General features: G+C 38.1%; 3 protein-coding genes and 1 long non-coding RNA gene across 5 annotated transcripts; all 4 read right to left on the bottom strand.

The window, feature by feature from the left end:
* Positions 1-781: 781 nt before the first annotated feature.
* On the bottom strand, positions 782-4242 carry LOC147520884 (polyubiquitin-like). The gene is made up of 2 exons (XM_086592390.1): positions 4066-4242; positions 782-3010 (listed from the first exon to the last, which is right to left on the bottom strand). Exon 2 carries the CDS (start codon positions 3008-3010, stop codon positions 953-955), a length of 2058 nt encoding a protein of 685 aa, XP_086448516.1. The 5' UTR covers positions 4066-4242; the 3' UTR covers positions 782-952.
* An 800-nt stretch (positions 4243-5042) lies between these two features.
* On the bottom strand, positions 5043-6901 carry LOC147520883 (uncharacterized). Its single transcript, XR_015214468.1, has 2 exons — positions 6540-6901; positions 5043-6427 (listed from the first exon to the last, which is right to left on the bottom strand). It is a non-coding gene; the product is annotated as an uncharacterized LOC147520883 (long non-coding RNA).
* Positions 6902-7566: 665 nt separating this feature from the next.
* On the bottom strand, positions 7567-9321 carry LOC147520882 (endo-1,4-beta-xylanase 5-like). Its single transcript, XM_086594346.1, has 6 exons — positions 9238-9321; positions 8472-8606; positions 8327-8389; positions 8134-8237; positions 7832-8052; positions 7567-7716 (listed from the first exon to the last, which is right to left on the bottom strand). Exons 2-6 carry the CDS (start codon positions 8594-8596, stop codon positions 7567-7569), a joined length of 663 nt encoding a protein of 220 aa, XP_086450472.1. The 5' UTR covers positions 8597-8606; positions 9238-9321.
* Positions 9322-10432: 1111 nt separating this feature from the next.
* Positions 10433-17552, bottom strand: LOC147520881 (polyubiquitin-like). 2 transcript variants are annotated; one of them, XM_086592387.1, is made up of 7 exons: positions 17508-17552; positions 17311-17400; positions 17146-17221; positions 16688-17049; positions 16033-16289; positions 15654-15942; positions 10433-12733 (listed from the first exon to the last, which is right to left on the bottom strand). In XM_086592387.1, exons 4-7 carry the CDS (start codon positions 17036-17038, stop codon positions 10676-10678), a joined length of 2955 nt encoding a protein of 984 aa, XP_086448513.1. In that variant the 5' UTR covers positions 17039-17049; positions 17146-17221; positions 17311-17400; positions 17508-17552; the 3' UTR covers positions 10433-10675. The 2 variants fall into 2 exon arrangements, with proteins under 2 accessions (XP_086448513.1, XP_086448514.1); XM_086592388.1 differs by lacking the exons at positions 15654-15942; positions 16033-16289; positions 16688-17049; ... (1 more) ...; positions 17311-17400; positions 17508-17552 and adding an exon at positions 13382-13532.
* Between the last annotated feature and the right edge of the window lie 639 nt (positions 17553-18191).

The raw sequence follows: 18191 nt of genomic DNA, 5'->3' as shown, positions 1-18191 counted from the left end.
GCTGTATCTATTATTACAAATAACGCAGCTGCAGCTTTACGAAGCAGGACATGCTTTTACTGAAATAGCTGGCTGTAGTAGCCTTGCCTTCAATTACTAAACTAACCCATCCTATCCTACAAGTTCTTGCTTTCTCAAATGTGTACCAAAGCTCTTGAGATTCGAGAATTGAGATATCTTAGCCCTCAAGGTGCCTTGTGTAATAATGTGTAGCCTAATGCCCCAGAGCACCAAACGCCTTTGACAAGCGAAACCAGTAGATAAGAGTCTACCAAGTACCAACCATTGCAAGTCTAGTCAGAAGCTACTCGAACACACAGAATCTAAACTGGCAGAGCAGCACATCTCTCAACAAACAAAGTTTCAAACTAAACTATGACAGTGCCCAGTGTGGCAGTATGTATACTGCATATGATTTCGTCCCTCCCTAAGCAAATATCAAAACTCATGCAGGAAAACTCAACAAGCCACACATGTACCACTTGTGAAACAAAAGGCAACGAAATAAGCAGTTAGAATTACTGCCGCCTTTTCCCGGGGTTTTAGCTAATGAGTGAAAGAAAATCAACGGTATTGTTGAAATACGCTACTATCTGAACAAATTGGTTTTCAAATCAGTCGGGAGATATCCAGTAAAAATAACAGCAAACAGCAAAAACAAAGCACGAAACCAGGAAGCCACAAAAATATAATACTACTAAAAAGAGACGTTATTTTGCTTATATACTAAGCACAAACAAAGTTTAAGAGTACTCGAATCGCAGAAACATAAAAGAAAACATCACAAATACCACAATGACTTTATTTTTGTTATTTTGCTTATATACTAAGCACAAACAAAGTTTAAGAGTACTTTAGTCGCAGAAACATAAAAGAAAACATCACAAATACCACAATGAAAAGGCGCCAACCCAGGCCACACATAAAAACTCACACCATCAATCAAACTACCTCAGAAACCACCACGAAGACGCAGGACAAGGTGAAGGGTCGACTCCTTCTGAATGTTGTAATCAGCCAGAGTACGCCCATCCTCCAACTGCTTACCAGCAAAGATGAGTCGCTGCTGGTCTGGAGGAATCCCTTCCTTGTCCTGTATCTTAGCTTTCACGTTGTCAATCGTGTCCGAGCTTTCCACCTCTAAGGTTATTGTCTTCCCAGTGAGGGTCTTCACAAAGATCTGCATACCACCACGAAGACGGAGAACCAAGTGCAAGGTAGATTCCTTCTGGATGTTGTAATCTGCCAGAGTCCTCCCATCTTCCAACTGCTTCCCAGCGAAAATCAACCTCTGCTGGTCTGGCGGGATTCCTTCCTTGTCTTGGATCTTTGCCTTAACATTGTCTATGGTGTCTGAGCTCTCAACCTCCAAAGTGATAGTCTTACCTGTGAGGGTCTTAACAAAGATCTGCATACCACCACGGAGACGCAACACCAAGTGCAAGGTAGACTCTTTCTGGATGTTGTAGTCAGCAAGAGTCCTACCATCTTCCAACTGTTTTCCCGCAAAGATCAACCTCTGCTGGTCTGGCGGGATTCCTTCTTTATCTTGGATCTTTGCCTTCACATTATCAATAGTGTCTGAGCTCTCAACCTCCAAAGTGATAGTCTTACCTGTGAGCGTCTTAACAAAGATCTGCATACCACCACGGAGACGCAACACCAAGTGCAAGGTAGACTCTTTCTGGATGTTGTAGTCAGCAAGAGTCCTACCATCTTCCAACTGTTTTCCCGCAAAGATCAACCTCTGCTGGTCTGGTGGGATTCCTTCTTTATCTTGGATCTTTGCCTTAACATTATCAATAGTGTCTGAGCTCTCAACCTCCAAAGTGATAGTCTTACCAGTGAGGGTCTTGACAAAAATCTGCATACCACCACGGAGACGCAACACCAGGTGCAAGGTAGACTCTTTCTGGATATTGTAGTCAGCAAGAGTCCTACCATCTTCCAACTGCTTTCCTGCAAAGATCAACCTCTGCTGGTCTGGTGGTATACCTTCCTTGTCTTGAATCTTAGCCTTGACATTATCAATAGTGTCGGAGCTTTCAACTTCCAAAGTAATTGTCTTTCCAGTTAAGGTCTTGACAAAGATCTGCATACCACCCCGAAGACGCAAGACCAAATGCAAGGTAGATTCTTTCTGAATGTTGTAATCAGCAAGTGTTCTACCGTCCTCAAGCTGTTTACCTGCAAAGATCAACCTCTGCTGGTCTGGAGGAATTCCCTCCTTATCCTGTATCTTGGCTTTCACATTATCAATAGTATCAGAACTCTCCACCTCAAGAGTGATTGTTTTCCCAGTGAGTGTCTTAACAAAGATCTGCATACCCCCACGGAGACGAAGAACCAAATGAAGAGTCGACTCCTTCTGAATGTTGTAATCAGCAAGGGTTCTACCATCCTCAAGCTGTTTACCTGCAAAGATCAACCTCTGCTGGTCTGGAGGAATTCCCTCCTTATCCTGTATCTTGGCTTTCACATTATCAATAGTATCAGAACTCTCCACCTCAAGAGTGATTGTTTTCCCAGTGAGTGTCTTCACAAAGATCTGCATACCCCCACGGAGACGAAGAACCAAATGAAGAGTCGACTCCTTCTGAATGTTGTAATCAGCAAGGGTTCGACCATCCTCAAGTTGCTTCCCAGCAAAGATCAACCTCTGCTGATCTGGTGGGATACCCTCCTTGTCCTGGATCTTTGCTTTGACGTTATCAATGGTGTCCGAGCTCTCGACCTCCAAGGTGATGGTCTTGCCAGTGAGAGTTTTGACAAAAATTTGCATGCCTCCCCTCAAACGAAGCACCAAGTGAAGGGTGGACTCCTTCTGAATGTTATAGTCTGCAAGGGTCCTTCCATCCTCAAGTTGCTTCCCGGCAAAGATCAAACGCTGCTGATCAGGAGGAATTCCTTCCTTATCCTGGATCTTGGCTTTGACATTATCGATCGTGTCTGAGCTCTCAACTTCGAGAGTAATAGTTTTTCCAGTAAGAGTCTTCACAAATATCTGCATCTGTTATTAGAAAACAAGAGATTAAAACTAAGCACATCAAGAAACCACAACAAGATCTCAAAGTACATCTATTAAAATAATACAGCATACAACATTGGTTTAAGCAAATTAAATAACACTATTGTCTTAATATTGTTGAAAAAACCGCATTCGAAAATACTAAACATTGTGAAGCAACTAGATCATCATGAAGACAAAAATCACAACACATGTTTATCAACAATTAAAACATGCATACAATTGAGTTAATGTTCAAACACATATCACCAATCATAAAAAGCCTTGAAGTCGATTTTGATCTTGACTAACACAATAACAATTACTAGTTCAACATAAGAAAACAAATCAAACCTAATAACATACAAAAACAAACATATAAAGACCTACAAATCAATAAAAAAAACATGTAAAAAAACATCAATAGTTTTAGATCTGACTATTCAAACGATTGATGTAAAAAAAACAGCCCAAAATTTACATCGATTATAATAAATCTATCAACATGAAAAGAATCAAACACATATCACCAATCATAAAAAGCCTTGAAGTCGATTTTGATCTTGACTAAAACAATAACAATTACTAGTTCAAACCTAATAACATACAAAACAAACATATAAAGAACTACAAATCAATAAAAAAAAAACATCAATAGTTTTAGATCTGACTATTCAAACGATTGATGTAAAAAAAACAGCCCAAAATTTACATCGATTATAATAAATCTATCAACATGAAAAGAATCAAACACATATCACCAATCATAAAAAGCCTTGAAGTCGATTTTGATCTTGACTAACACAATAACAATTACTAGTTCAACATAAGAAAACAAATCAAACCTAATAACATACAAAAACAAACATATAAAGACCTACAAATCAATAAAAAAAAACATGTAAAAAAACATCAATAGTTTTAGATCTGACTATTCAAACGATTGATGTAAAAAAACAGCCCAAAATTTACATCGATTATAATAAATCTATCCAGATCTAACATTAGAAACATATATTAATTAAAAAAAACGAAAAACAATAAGAAATTAATTTTACCTTAAAAGGATAAGAACGAGCGAACGGAGAGAGAAGAGTTGTTTTTAGGTTGGCGAAAAAGAAAGAATGAAAATTAGGATGGCCTTGGTTTGCTTTTTATAATGAGGTTGCCTACTAATCCACGTTTCCACGGGTTAGGTGTGACCGACTCACCGTCTGACTTGTGTAAGCGGTTCAACTTCGGGTTGGGCTTGGAATGTAACAAATTTTAGTCCAATACGTTTCTCCAGCCGAAGCCACATCCGACTATGTCCTTGATTCAGGTAGGAGTGTCTCTTTTTTCCGAAAATCCAATTTTTTCAAGTTCTCATATGATATTTTTTTTAATTTGGTAATGATATTTGTGTTCTGATATCCGAAATTTTGATATCTAATTTTTTTGATTTCTTATTAATTTTTTGAATTTTTAACATATCCAGTCTAGTTACTAAATTAAAACTACATATAATTTACAAACCAAATAAAAATCCTAGAGAAATAGAATATTATCTCTCTCACAATTTCAAGAAATCAATATTTTCATTATAGTACATACATGTCTCAATTTATCTCATATTCCTATTTACTGAATTAATGCATTAACGTGCATGAAGAAAAAATTTGCTGAATGAACGAGTTAAAAGGTCTAAATTGTTTTTTGGAATTAATATATTTCAAAATGATTGCTAAATGAATATATTAACTGGATAAAAAACGGTTATTATGAGAGAATCCGAATATATAATTCAAATTTTTATTTACTTTCATATTTTGCAGATTCTAAAATTAAAAAAAAAATCGATTTTCTAAATTTTATGAATTTGAAAAAAAAATTGTCATCCGAAAAATAATTAGATCTAATTTTGAAATTATATTTTCATCAGTCCGAAAGCCCTTTATCCGATCCGAAATCACCCATGAGCCAACTAACATGCCTACGCACGTGGGATCAATAATTGAGAGCAACGGTCCTATTTATAAATCTTACTCGCCCATTCCAATGAAATCATCATGTAGGCAAATATTCCACAACAGTACTAGGTACTACTTAGTCCTTTGAATAATATCACATTGGTGTCATCACCTGTACTCCTGTAGTAGCTATAAATATCATCTAACATCCATACCATTTCTTGACCATTTGAAAATGATGTACCAACTACAAAGTTATTATCGTGATTAAATTTGGGATGAATGATGCAAATGCTTCCCGGACAAAAGGAAGCATCGTGGAAGCAACATTCTTCAATTATTGTATGTAATTTGAGAAACATCACTTTTCTGTTAACTGTTGACATATACTTTCCATTGTACATATTTTAAGTCTCTTGTTTATTCGGTTCGAATTTGGTTTACATCACCATAGAGCTTTGTTTTGAAGAAGAAGAAGAGAAGTGTATTATAGCTATAAATAAAGCCCTCACTTGCAAAGAGAACGATATTCTTGTGCGTTACATATATGGGTATCTTGCGAAAGATTTTCGACATATTGGTGCTATGTGCTTCGACCCTATGGGCATTGCAAGAGAGGAGATTTTCAGGAGTTTTACATACTGTTGTATCTAGTACTAGGTCTGTGATTATGAGTCTTACATCTTTTTTGACGACAGTGCAGACGTACACTAGAACTGAAGTGATGTATATGTAATTTTATTCAATACATCTTTGTCGATTACTATGTTTCTTCTTAGCAGTGTTCTTCTTTCTAAGGCATTGTTTGGAATCTGGTAGGAATGAGTTACCTAGCTAACTACGATGACTCTTTTCAGTGCCAGTTTTGTAATTGAATTGTGGATATCGGATTGTTCTTTTTCAAAAACAAACACACAAACACCTTTCATCAGCGTTCAGAGCCATATATATAGTCGGTCATAAACACGCAACCGTAGCCTCTGGAGGCGGAGGATTGGATCTCCTTTCTTCACACGTTAAACAAGACGCAGCTATAATCCTTCAGAACCTATATGGAGTTTTGCGAAGGAGTACGTTTGCCATTCTTACAAGGCTAATGTCATTATAATTCCTCTTAAAAAGATGTTATGACATCATCACACTCTTGTCTCATATCACCAAGCGAAAAAGTTTAGTAATCATCAAACTGCATTATCAGATACATTATGCAGAAATTAAAAGATTGATTGTTCCTAGCGCACCCTCTTTCGAAACTTTGAGGCCTAGTGCTGCTGAAGAATTTGTGAGTGGATTTGTATCAGTTACATCATAATCTCCCAAGGTATAGTGAAGTTTCAAAATATCCTTTTGCGTCTGTTGTAGCTACAACCATCCCAGTTTTCCACTCGTCAATCAGTTTATCGACAACATCTCCCACCGGTGTGTTTTTGTAATCATAATCTGTTAGACACATTCTGTGAAATTCCACCGGCTGTTTCAGTGAATGGACAGAATCAGGTCAAGCAATCAAATCCCTTAACCATGAAACATATATAGTTCGTTTTATGGAGATTAACTACAGTTAATACTAAAATGTGTAGTACCTGATTTGGGTGTTTGGCGACTTCGACTTCTGCAAGCCATATAGGCAAGCCTGTTGAAGCTAGTTTATCCAATGAAGCTTTCATGTAAGGAAGATTTGGTGGACCTGAACTGAAGTGCGACTGCAGTCCAATTCCTTCCGTTATGTCTTTATTCCCCTTGAAGGCTTGAATCTGCCTAATCTTCTCTATGTATTTATCTGGGCTAGCTAAAATGTCATAGCTAAATTCAATCGTATTTGTAGCCATTCATGAATGTGATCGCTTCTGGATCTAATTCGTGAGCTTTATAAAAGAAAACCGCTGATGCATTTTGCCCAATTCTCTCCTCGAAGAAGGAGAAATGCAAATTCTCATTATCAACACCCCACATCCCTTTATATCTTAGAACCACTGATTTGATTCTTCGCGCTGCAGCTTCTTCTAGTTTCTTGGATGCAAGGTCTTTTTTAAAACCACAAATAATGGTTTTATATTCAATAGGAGCAACAGTACAGGAATTGATGGTAGTCATTGTTATTGCCAACCTGAGGGTTATTCCATCGTTCAATCCTTACTTTGTGGAAGAGACGGCCCACCAATTTCTGCAAAATTGCGTATTGTCATTGCCAGATTGCTTGATTCGGCATCTTTAGACCATGCAAGGTGGAACAATTGACTTATGCCTGTGAGACTTGGGGAAGGTATAAGTGTGTATAACAGATATATACAACCATACAAAAACCTGAATGTTATATTTAAGAGGTGCATCTTCAATACATTGCTTTATCTCAAACTAGTACATTCAGTATGTAATGCTAATGAAACAAGATTGAAGCATAATTCAACTTATATGTTACTTATTTGGACATGAAGTGTTGTTTCCTGTGAAGATTCTGCCGCTGCAACTTTAAAGCTTTGAGCCGAGGATGAATTTGTCATTGGATGACTTATTGTCACGTTGTAATCCCCATGGAAGAGCGATGTCTCAAAGATGCCATTGCTATCTGTTATGCCCACCCCATGCGTTTTCCATTCTTGGATTAGCTTGTCAACGACACGCCTGCGGGAGGTTTCTGAAATTGTTATCAGTCAAACACAGCTTGTAACATTTACCTGGATGCCATGCTGTCCATAAAACAATACCCTGAACTGCAGGATGAGAGTGTGCCTCTCTTAAGATCTCCTCTAAGTACTGCACCTGTTCACGCCAAAACAATGACCAAGTTATTAAAGAAATTATGTAGATACTAGAGAGTATACAATTATACACTAGCTACTAGATTTTGGTCAAATAGATAGAGAAAGTATAGTACCTGGTTTGGGCTTTGGTCAACGGACACTTCTGTAAGCCATATAGGCATCCCAGTTGCAGCAAGAGTATCAATGCCAGCTCTCATGTAGGGAATGTTGGCAATTCTGAAATGACCCTCAAGCCCAATCCCTATAACTTGTGCAGGATTTCCTTGGTAAGACTGAATTTCTCTCAACTTCTGAAGATACACAGACGGCGCTGCCTTTGCATCTCCACTTTCCTCTATGGTATTATATTCATTCAAGAACAAGGTTGCCTTCCGAAGAAAAAATATAAAAAACAAGGTAAGTAGAGACGGCTAACCATCAGAATTCTTGTGAAACGTAAGCGGGATGAGATCTTGTGGCTTAAGTGGAACTCCAGTAACAGGATGCTTCCCATATTTCTTTATATATGGCATTATATGCCTGCAAATCAAATTAATTCAACATAACACACAAACATTATAAATTTATAATACACTTGATTGTAAGTTGTAACATATAGAAATACTCACAATATGTCGAAAACGCTGCCATCAATTGTACAAACTGGGTCTTGAAACGGAGTGAATGTGAGCCTAGTGTGAAATTTCAGAGTCAGATTAATTAGAAACATGTTTATAATAAACTGTTAATGAATTGTAAGTTAAGGTTACTTACGAGCAGCAATAGTAGGGAAGACGTTTGAAAGGGACAACCTCTTTGGATTTTGCACCGCCCCATTCGGTTGCCCATTCTGTCTTGGTTAAAAACATTCGATCCTTGCTGTGCTGTTTCTTCCCCATATCTCCAAATCTACAGTTTCTCCTCGATTGGTTTACGTTCAATTGTAGTCAATCAAATAAATTGTTTCCTCCTTCACAAAAAAAAAAATTATCTCGAGAGTGTTTAAGGAAGTGGGCTTGGGATCTCTTTTTATTTTGACCCACCGGGCTTGGACTTTATGCTACCAGTAGAATAAATCTCACGTGCTTTTAAAACAATGTTCTAAAAAACACTAGGCGGTAGTCGGACGGTAGGAGAGCGCCTAAGCCTTCTAGACGGCGCCTAGATGGGCTGGGGGGATAGGCGGTTTTATATATTATTATTATTATTATTTTCTTCTGGAACAGATTATAGTGGCGCACTTCCATGTTCCATCAACAATCATGGAAACAGGATGCCATAATAAACTTATAAATAGGATAAGTAATACTATGAGAGTGTAATTGACACGGAAGTAATTGAGATTATGTTTGAGACGAACTAATGCTTCGTTGAAAGCATAGGGGCAGGAGAATGAGGTGGGATCTATTAGTTCGCGCCATGGTTTACGTGTTGTGAGGATTGTTTTACCACAAACATCCATGTTATAAATTTATTTTGGTTGCTGGATTGCTAAGAGAAGAAAAAAAAAAGAACAGAATTGGAGAGAAGAAATACATACCGAAATGGTTGCTGATCTTAGTAGAAGAAGAGAGCAGCTGATCTTGACCAAGAAGAAGAGCAGAATTTGAATTTAACTAAATTTAAATTGGGTTTGTAAAAAATTGGGATTTTAAATTTAATTGGCTTGTAACAAATTGGGCCAAAAAAACAAACGGGACCTTCTAAACCGTCCACCGTTTTATCAACCGATTAGGGTATTACGATTAGGTTGAAATACAATACGGCTAGGCACCGCCTAGACAGCCGCTTAGGCCGTTTTTTAGAGCACGTGGAATTATCAAATTTTCATCCCACTCCTCATTTTCATGTGTAGGAGTATTATTCAGTCCAACACCATACAATAATGTAGATCCTTTTTACAAGAACATAAACATCAGCGGGAACAAATGGTTCTAACTCCAACCATTGAATGCAAGTATAAAGCGTACTTGTGCGTTTTCATTTTCAGGATCTACTTGCTACTACTTGTTACTTGAGTAGGTGATCCAACTATCCAATTTCAGTACCAAACTAACTACTGCGTAACTAATGCAGATTCAATCAGAGCTTTCCAACGAGCAAACTACAAAATTTTGATGTACTCTGATTTAAGCTGTATCTATTATTACAAATAACGCAGCTGCAGCTTTACGAAGCAGGACATGCTTTTACTGAAATAGCTGGCTGTAGTAGCCTTGCCTTCAATTACTAAACTAACCCATCCTATCCTACAAGTTCTTGCTTTCTCAAATGTTAGTAATCGGGATAACACATGCATTTTGTGTACCAAAGCTCTTGAGATTCGAGAATTGAGATATCTTAGCCCTCAAGGTGCCTTGTGTAATAATGTGTAGCCTAATGCCCTAGCACCAAACGCCTTTGACCAGCGAAACCAGTAGATAAGAGTCTACCAAGTACCAACCATTGCAAGTCTAGTCAGAAGCTACTCGAACACACAGAATCTAAACTGGCAGAGCAGCACATCTCTCAACAAACGAAGTTTCAAACTAAAATATGACAGTGCCCAGTGTGGCAGTATGTATACTGCATATGATTTCGGGGTTGTAGCTAACGAGTGAAAGAAAATCAACAGTATTGTTGAAATACGCTACTATCTGAACAAATTGGTTTTCAAATCAGTCGGGAGATATCCAGTAAAAATAACAGCAAACAGAAAAAACATAGCACCGATAGAAACTAGTAAGACACAAATATAATACTAATAAAAAGAGACTTGTTATTTTGCTTATATACTAAGCACAAACAAAGTTTAAGAGTACTCGAATCGCAGAAACATAGAAGAAAACATCAAATACCACAATGACTAGTTATTTTGCTTATATACTAAGCAAGAGTACTTGAGTCGCAGAAACATAAAAGAAAACATCACAAATACCACAATGAAGAGGCGCCAACCCAGGCCACACAAAAAAGCTCACACCATTAATCAACCTACCTCAGAAACCACCACGAAGACGCAGGACAAGGTGAAGGGTCGACTCCTTCTGAATGTTGTAATCAGCCAGAGTACGTCCATCCTCCAACTGCTTACCAGCAAAGATGAGTCGCTGCTGGTCTGGAGGAATCCCTTCCTTGTCCTGTATCTTAGCTTTCACGTTGTCAATCGTGTCCGAGCTTTCCACCTCTAAAGTTATTGTCTTCCCAGTGAGGGTCTTCACAAAGATCTGCATACCACCACGAAGACGGAGGACCAAGTGCAAGGTAGATTCCTTCTGGATGTTGTAATCTGCCAGAGTCCTCCCATCTTCCAACTGCTTCCCAGCGAAAATCAACCTCTGCTGGTCTGGTGGGATGCCTTCTTTGTCTTGGATCTTTGCCTTAACATTGTCTATGGTGTCTGAGCTCTCAACCTCCAAAGTGATAGTCTTACCTGTGAGGGTCTTGACAAAGATCTGCATACCACCACGGAGACGTAACACCAAGTGCAAGGTAGACTCTTTCTGGATGTTGTAGTCAGCAAGAGTCCTACCATCTTCCAACTGTTTTCCCGCAAAGATCAACCTCTGCTGGTCTGGCGGGATTCCTTCTTTATCTTGAATCTTTGCCTTCACATTATCAATAGTGTCTGAGCTCTCAACCTCCAAAGTGATAGTCTTACCTGTGAGGGTCTTAACAAAAATCTGCATACCACCACGGAGACGTAACACCAAGTGCAAGGTCGACTCTTTCTGGATATTGTAGTCAGCAAGAGTCCTACCATCTTCCAACTGTTTTCCCGCAAAGATCAACCTCTGCTGGTCTGGCGGGATTCCTTCTTTATCTTGGATCTTTGCCTTCACATTATCAATAGTGTCTGAGCTCTCAACCTCCAAAGTGATAGTCTTACCTGTGAGGGTCTTAACAAAGATCTGCATACCACCACGGAGACGCAACACCAAGTGCAAGGTAGACTCTTTCTGGATGTTGTAATCAGCAAGAGTCCTACCATCTTCCAACTGTTTTCCTGCAAAGATCAACCTCTGCTGGTCTGGCGGGATTCCTTCTTTATCTTGGATCTTTGCCTTCACATTATCAATAGTGTCTGAGCTCTCAACCTCCAAAGTGATAGTCTTACCAGTGAGGGTCTTGACAAAAATCTGCATACCACCACGGAGACGTAACACCAAGTGCAAGGTCGACTCTTTCTGGATATTGTAGTCAGCAAGAGTCCTACCATCTTCCAACTGCTTTCCTGCAAAGATCAACCTCTGCTGGTCTGGTGGTATACCTTCCTTGTCTTGAATCTTAGCCTTGACATTATCAATAGTGTCGGAGCTTTCAACTTCCAAAGTAATTGTCTTTCCAGTTAAGGTCTTGACAAAGATCTGCATACCACCCCGAAGACGCAAGACCAAATGCAAGGTAGATTCTTTCTGAATGTTGTAATCAGCAAGTGTTCTACCGTCCTCAAGCTGTTTACCTGCAAAGATCAACCTCTGCTGGTCTGGAGGAATTCCCTCCTTATCCTGTATCTTGGCTTTCACATTATCAATAGTATCAGAACTCTCCACCTCAAGAGTGATTGTTTTCCCAGTGAGTGTCTTAACAAAGATCTGCATACCCCCACGGAGACGAAGAACCAAATGAAGAGTCGACTCCTTCTGAATGTTGTAATCAGCAAGGGTTCGACCTTCCTCAAGTTGCTTCCCAGCAAAGATCAACCTCTGCTGATCTGGTGGGATACCCTCCTTGTCCTGGATCTTTGCCTTGACGTTATCAATGGTGTCCGAGCTCTCGACCTCCAAGGTGATGGTCTTGCCAGTGAGAGTTTTTACAAAAATTTGCATGCCTCCCCTCAAACGAAGCACCAAGTGAAGGGTGGACTCCTTCTGAATGTTATAGTCTGCAAGGGTCCTTCCATCCTCGAGTTGCTTCCCGGCAAAGATCAAACGCTGCTGATCAGGAGGAATTCCTTCCTTATCCTGGATCTTGGCTTTGACATTATCAATCGTGTCTGAGCTCTCAACTTCGAGAGTAATAGTTTTTCCAGTAAGAGTCTTCACAAATATCTGCATCTGTTATTAGAAGACAAGAGATTAAAACTATGCACAGCAAGAAACCACAACAAGATCTCAAAGTACACATCTATTAAAATAATACAGCATACAACATTGGTTTAAGCAAATTAAATAACACTATTGTCTTAATATTGTTGAAAAGACCGCATTCGAAAATACTAAACATTGAATTGTTAAACTAGATCATCATGAAGAGAAAAATCACAACACATGTCTATCAACAATTAAAACATGCATACAATTGAGTTAATGTTCAATAAAGTAAGACCAACTGAGAAAAAACATGAAAAGAATCAAACACATATCATCAGTCATAAAAAACAAGGGGATAAAAAGCCTTGAAGTCGATTTGGATCTTGACTAACACTAACAATTACTAGTTCAACATAAGAAAACAAATCAAACCTAATAACATACAAAACAAAAACAAAAAAGTATGTAAAAAAACATCAATTGTTTTAGATCTGACTATTCAAACGATTGATGTAAAAAACAACCCAAAATCTATCAATCAACATGGTAGAGTAATCATATCTAACCTTACAAACAAGTAATCAATCGATATACATGGTTCACTATTCAGATCTAATCTTAGAACCATATATTAATTAAAAAAAACGAAAAACTATAAGAAATTAATTTTACCTTAAAAGGATAAGAACGAGCGAACGGAGAGAGAAGAATTGTTTTTAGGTTGGCGAAAAAGAAATAATGAAAATTAGGCTGCTTTGGTTTGCTTTTTATAATGAGGGGTTGCCAACTAATACACGTTTCCACAGGTTAGGTGTGACCGACTCACCGTCTGACTTGGTGAGCGGTTCAACTTCGGGTTGGACTTGGAATTTCTCCAACCCAATCCACATCCGATTCGGTCCCTGATTCAGAGCAAGTCCAATAGAGAGCTGTTAAATTGGGCTGCAGCCAAATTTAGCTTCCCAAAATTTAAAAACCAATCGAATGGCGTTTTCTGTTTTGAAGTGCTAAATGATACGAACGCATAGGTGGCCCTAAGTTTATAGGGGCCCTATGCGAGTTCCGAGATGGGGGCCTATGTAAAAAAAAAACTCGTCTCAATTTGATGGAGAAAATGATCTAGTTGTTGTTTTTGCACTGAGGTTTTTAAAAAAAAAACTTTATTTATGGTTTGAAAGTATAAAATAAGCACTATAGGTAACTTTTAGTCAACCATGAAAACTGGAGTATAGTACAAATAAATGTAACTGTAAATTAAAAATAATCACAATTAAATGGCACGTCAAAATTGTTATTGGTTTGGTTTATTACATGTAGACATATAGCATAGAGTAGAGACTAGAGAGTTAATGGGACTTGACGTGGCAGAGGGACCAATTTTGGGCCTAAATGTATTGAAAATATCGAGTAGACTTGAAACAGGTTTTGAGTTGGATGGTAGACTTGGAACGGGCTAGTGGGATATAGTTGGATATGGGTAAATTTGGCAGACTGGCTGACTGGGGGCCCTATTTTGGGCTGAAAGTTTGGGAGCCCCAACTAGCCACCTGTCTTCAGGACCGGCACTGTACAAACGACATAGTTTCTGCCGTCCGCCTATTATTTTTTGGACGGACGGTACAGTTTATGCCGTCCGTCGAAATTTTACACACAGACGGTAGAAACTATGTCGTCCATCTCCCGAACTTATTATAACAGCTATTAGCAAAGGTCTTAACTTTGACTGGGTTTTTGACTCCTTCCAAATTTAAGACCCTTTTAGCAGCTCCATTGGTATGCCATTTTTGTGGTTGAGGTACTATATTTATTTTTAGCAGCACAATATAGCCCCTATTGGACTTGCTCTCATGTTGAGGCTATGAGCCAACGAACTTACGTACGCACGTGGGATCAATAATTGAGAGCAACGGTCCTATTTATAAATCTTACTTGCCATTTCAATGAAATCATCAGGTAGGTAAATATTCCACAACAGTACTAGGTACTTTGAATTATATCACATTGGTGTCATCACCTGTAGCAGCTATAAATATCATCTAACATCCATACCATTTCTTGACCATTTGAAAATGATGTACCAACCACAAAGTTATTATCGTGAAAAAAACAGTGCAAAAATCAAAAACAAAACCTCTCAACTCTGACCTCCTGTAAATGTATTGGCCCCTCACTCAGTTACGTTAATAATCACTCCTCCAAACATGTGTTAAACCCAATAACGGAAAAACCACTTTGCTTCAAAGGAAAAACCGACCAAGATAGACTCCGAAGCCATACAGTTAAAGGCGCGGATGTGGGGATGAGCCTATGGGAATAGATTAGAGAGTCACGATTCATTCGTAGTTCAGAACCAAAAACCTTTTAGATGTAAATATTTTCCAATGAGTAGCATGTCACTTGTCATAGATTGGTCTATTATTCAAATGCCTAAAAGCATGATCTCCATCTTGAGATCTCAATTGCAGCTAAAATCACCAAAAAGGTGAAACCTGTTCATTAGACGAAACTAATCAAACAAAATAAAATATAACGTAAATGGCAACTTTGTCTAGATTACTAAACATCATCCAATGGCCAATTTTCAAAATGGACATACTAGCTTCTTAGTGATGCTAATCACTGAGAAACAAACCAGATACATAAGCATGAATTTTCGACTCATGCAAAACACAAACTTAAGTACAGAGCAACAACCAAAAGCTAATCTCATAATAACAATAGCATAAGTAATAATAGCAACAACGATGACGATTAGAGTTATGATACATCACGCATAAACAAAACAACCACTGTGATCAGGCTCTGACTGATCTGGCAAATAGTGCGAAATTGCTCAATCCCAGTTAATATGTCCAGAGGTGAAAACAAATGCCTTTAATAAGTTTCTAAATTGAATTCATTCCAATTCATCTAATCAAAAAACAAGGATAAGATATTTTCTTACCAAAGGGCGGTCATCGTCATCAACAGGTACTTTCTCCATCACCGCTAGGGTAGTCAGGCCACCTACAACTCCACCAAAAACAGTGTGTTTGAAATTTAGATGACTCGCTGACTTGTACAGGATGAAGAACTGGGAACCATTTGTGTGAGGACCACTATTTGCCATACTGACAACACCTCTTCCTGAGTGAACTAATTTTGAGTTCAACTCATCTTTGAAAGGCATTCCCCAAATAGACTCACCCCCGCTTCCAGTACCAGTCGGGTCCCCACCCTGAATCATAAAATTCCTACATAACATGGACAATGCTGCACTGTGATTTTTGAATCATTACAGATAATGAAAAATATATGAAAAAAAAAATTGCAGTGATAAATACCTAATATTTCGATGGAAAACAATACCATTGTAGTAGCCACGTTCACATAGTGTGATAAAGTTCTCACATGCTCTGGGTGTTATGTCACAGTGCAGTTCAATATTCAAGTCACCATGAGTTGTGTGCATCTGAACATACCCTTTCTTCTTAGGATTTTTCTCAACTTTGACATATTCATACTCATTAGTGGTTACAGGAACATAAGACGTAGATGTGAAGGACCGTGAAGCAGCACCAGTAGTATATCGGCTTTTTACCTGAAATCGGGTAAACCAAAAGAATCAGATTTTTATTTCTCATATGTATCATGAGAAAAGAGAACACTTCTATAGAATTTCATGATGACGATCGTTATGCTAGACAGATGATTGTCATTGATAAAGATGAAGATGGTTAAGACAACTTGAAATATCAAACTCATCACTTGGAAATGTTCCTTTCTTTCATAATTATACAATTATCTGAGAAATTTCTGAGTAAAAATGTGTCAAACTCCAATAATAAACAATTTCAGCTTCAGTTTTAGCACACAGGTTATCCAACTTATCAATAGAAACATTGTAACTTGTGAGAAAATTCAGATCAATTTTTTCAGCCATTCATTCAATTCAATTTCACAGAAAGCTAGTTAAGTTTATTATGAAGAGAAACTAACCATTTTGGCATTAACGGGCGTGCGGTCACCTGCCATGTGCATGGTGATGCGAGCAGCAGTTTTGTCACTTGAGGTAGCTTTAGCAGCTGCAGCACTTCTCCCATGAACTGAAGCAGATGCAGCATCTACAATACTGTATGCCTGGGGTCCATTTTTACTTGATTTAGAGTCCTCTTTAATGCGAGATCTAGCAGATAGAACTGCAGCAAGTGCAGCAGCTCTTTCATTTATTGCTTTCTCACCGCCACCACCATGTAATGCTGTTTGCTTCCCCTTCTCAGTTCCAAGCTCCTTTAACATTTCCTTAATATCCCCAATTACATTTATGTTATAAGCTGGATCTGAGCTCATTTTACTTAATTCTGAGGAATACAAAGAACAAACACGAAATTCAACCAAGGAAAGCACAAACATCAGAACATACTGAAGCAAATGGAATAAACTACAGGGTAAGCTACCTTCATCATCAAGTTGCAGTCTGTTTCTAACGTGATCAAATTCCACCAGGACCTTGCTATCAAGTCTATTTGGATTCTTCATAAAAAAAATAAAAAAAAAAACAGTAAGAACTCCGTCTGTAAATTACATAAAACAACAGGCAATCTTTGGACACTAGCACATACCTGAATTGTTATCAGGTCCTCCTTAGTGAATGGTTCATCTGTGAGAAGTTCCTTCCAGTTTTTGGTCTTTATATTCAGCTCTTTAATTGCCTTCACAAAAACAAAATATAGTGCTAATTTAGGGGTGAACAACAACAAGAGAAAATACAAAGTTTAGCAGAGAATGCAAATGGTAACTACAAAAAAGGGTAACAAACCTCGTAACAGAACACATTCCCTGTAGTCTTTACAGCAACAATGTGTGTAAACTCTGTGAAGGCTTTATTCAGAACTGGGCAATGAAATTCTCCTAGCATAAAAGTAAAAGAGAATTTCTTATCAACAACAGTAAGTATTCGGAAGTTCTGAAACCAATGTATAATCTCCTTCTGAAACCAACAGGCTTAACTTATAACATTAGCAAATGCCATCTGACATCAGTTTCATTATTTTCAATGAACGCAAAATTGAAACAAACCCTACTAACTAGTCAATATTAGAATAACATGCACATAAATGAAGTTTACAAAAGTAGAATTTAATGCACCATGTGAAAGAATTGTATTATGTTTCCCAATAACACAAGTTTCTGAGTTTTAGCTCACTAAAAAAAGTGGGAATATCTAAATGGTGTCAAGGAGGTAGACATATATTTTACCTTCACCAATACATCAGTTGTGAAGGAACATTTTTTTCACATTTACCTTTTTGACAATCTAATAAGACGAGCCACACAAGAACGTAAAAGAGAGGAATTTAGTAACTCAATGAAGCAATTATGTTTTTAATATTCCACTGCAGCTGCCTCTATATTTGCATCTCTGAACACATTTACCAAGTACCAACCATTGCAAGTCTAATCAGAAGCTACCTGAACACATGTACCACTTGTGAAACAAAAG

The sequence above is a fragment of the Coptis chinensis genome, chromosome 2 (genome assembly GCF_015680905.1).
Source record: "Coptis chinensis isolate HL-2020 chromosome 2, ASM1568090v1, whole genome shotgun sequence".
NCBI lineage: Eukaryota > Viridiplantae > Streptophyta > Magnoliopsida > Ranunculales > Ranunculaceae > Coptis > Coptis chinensis.
Note: the sequence above shows the minus strand (reverse complement) of the source record. Positions and strands in the feature narration are given on the sequence as shown.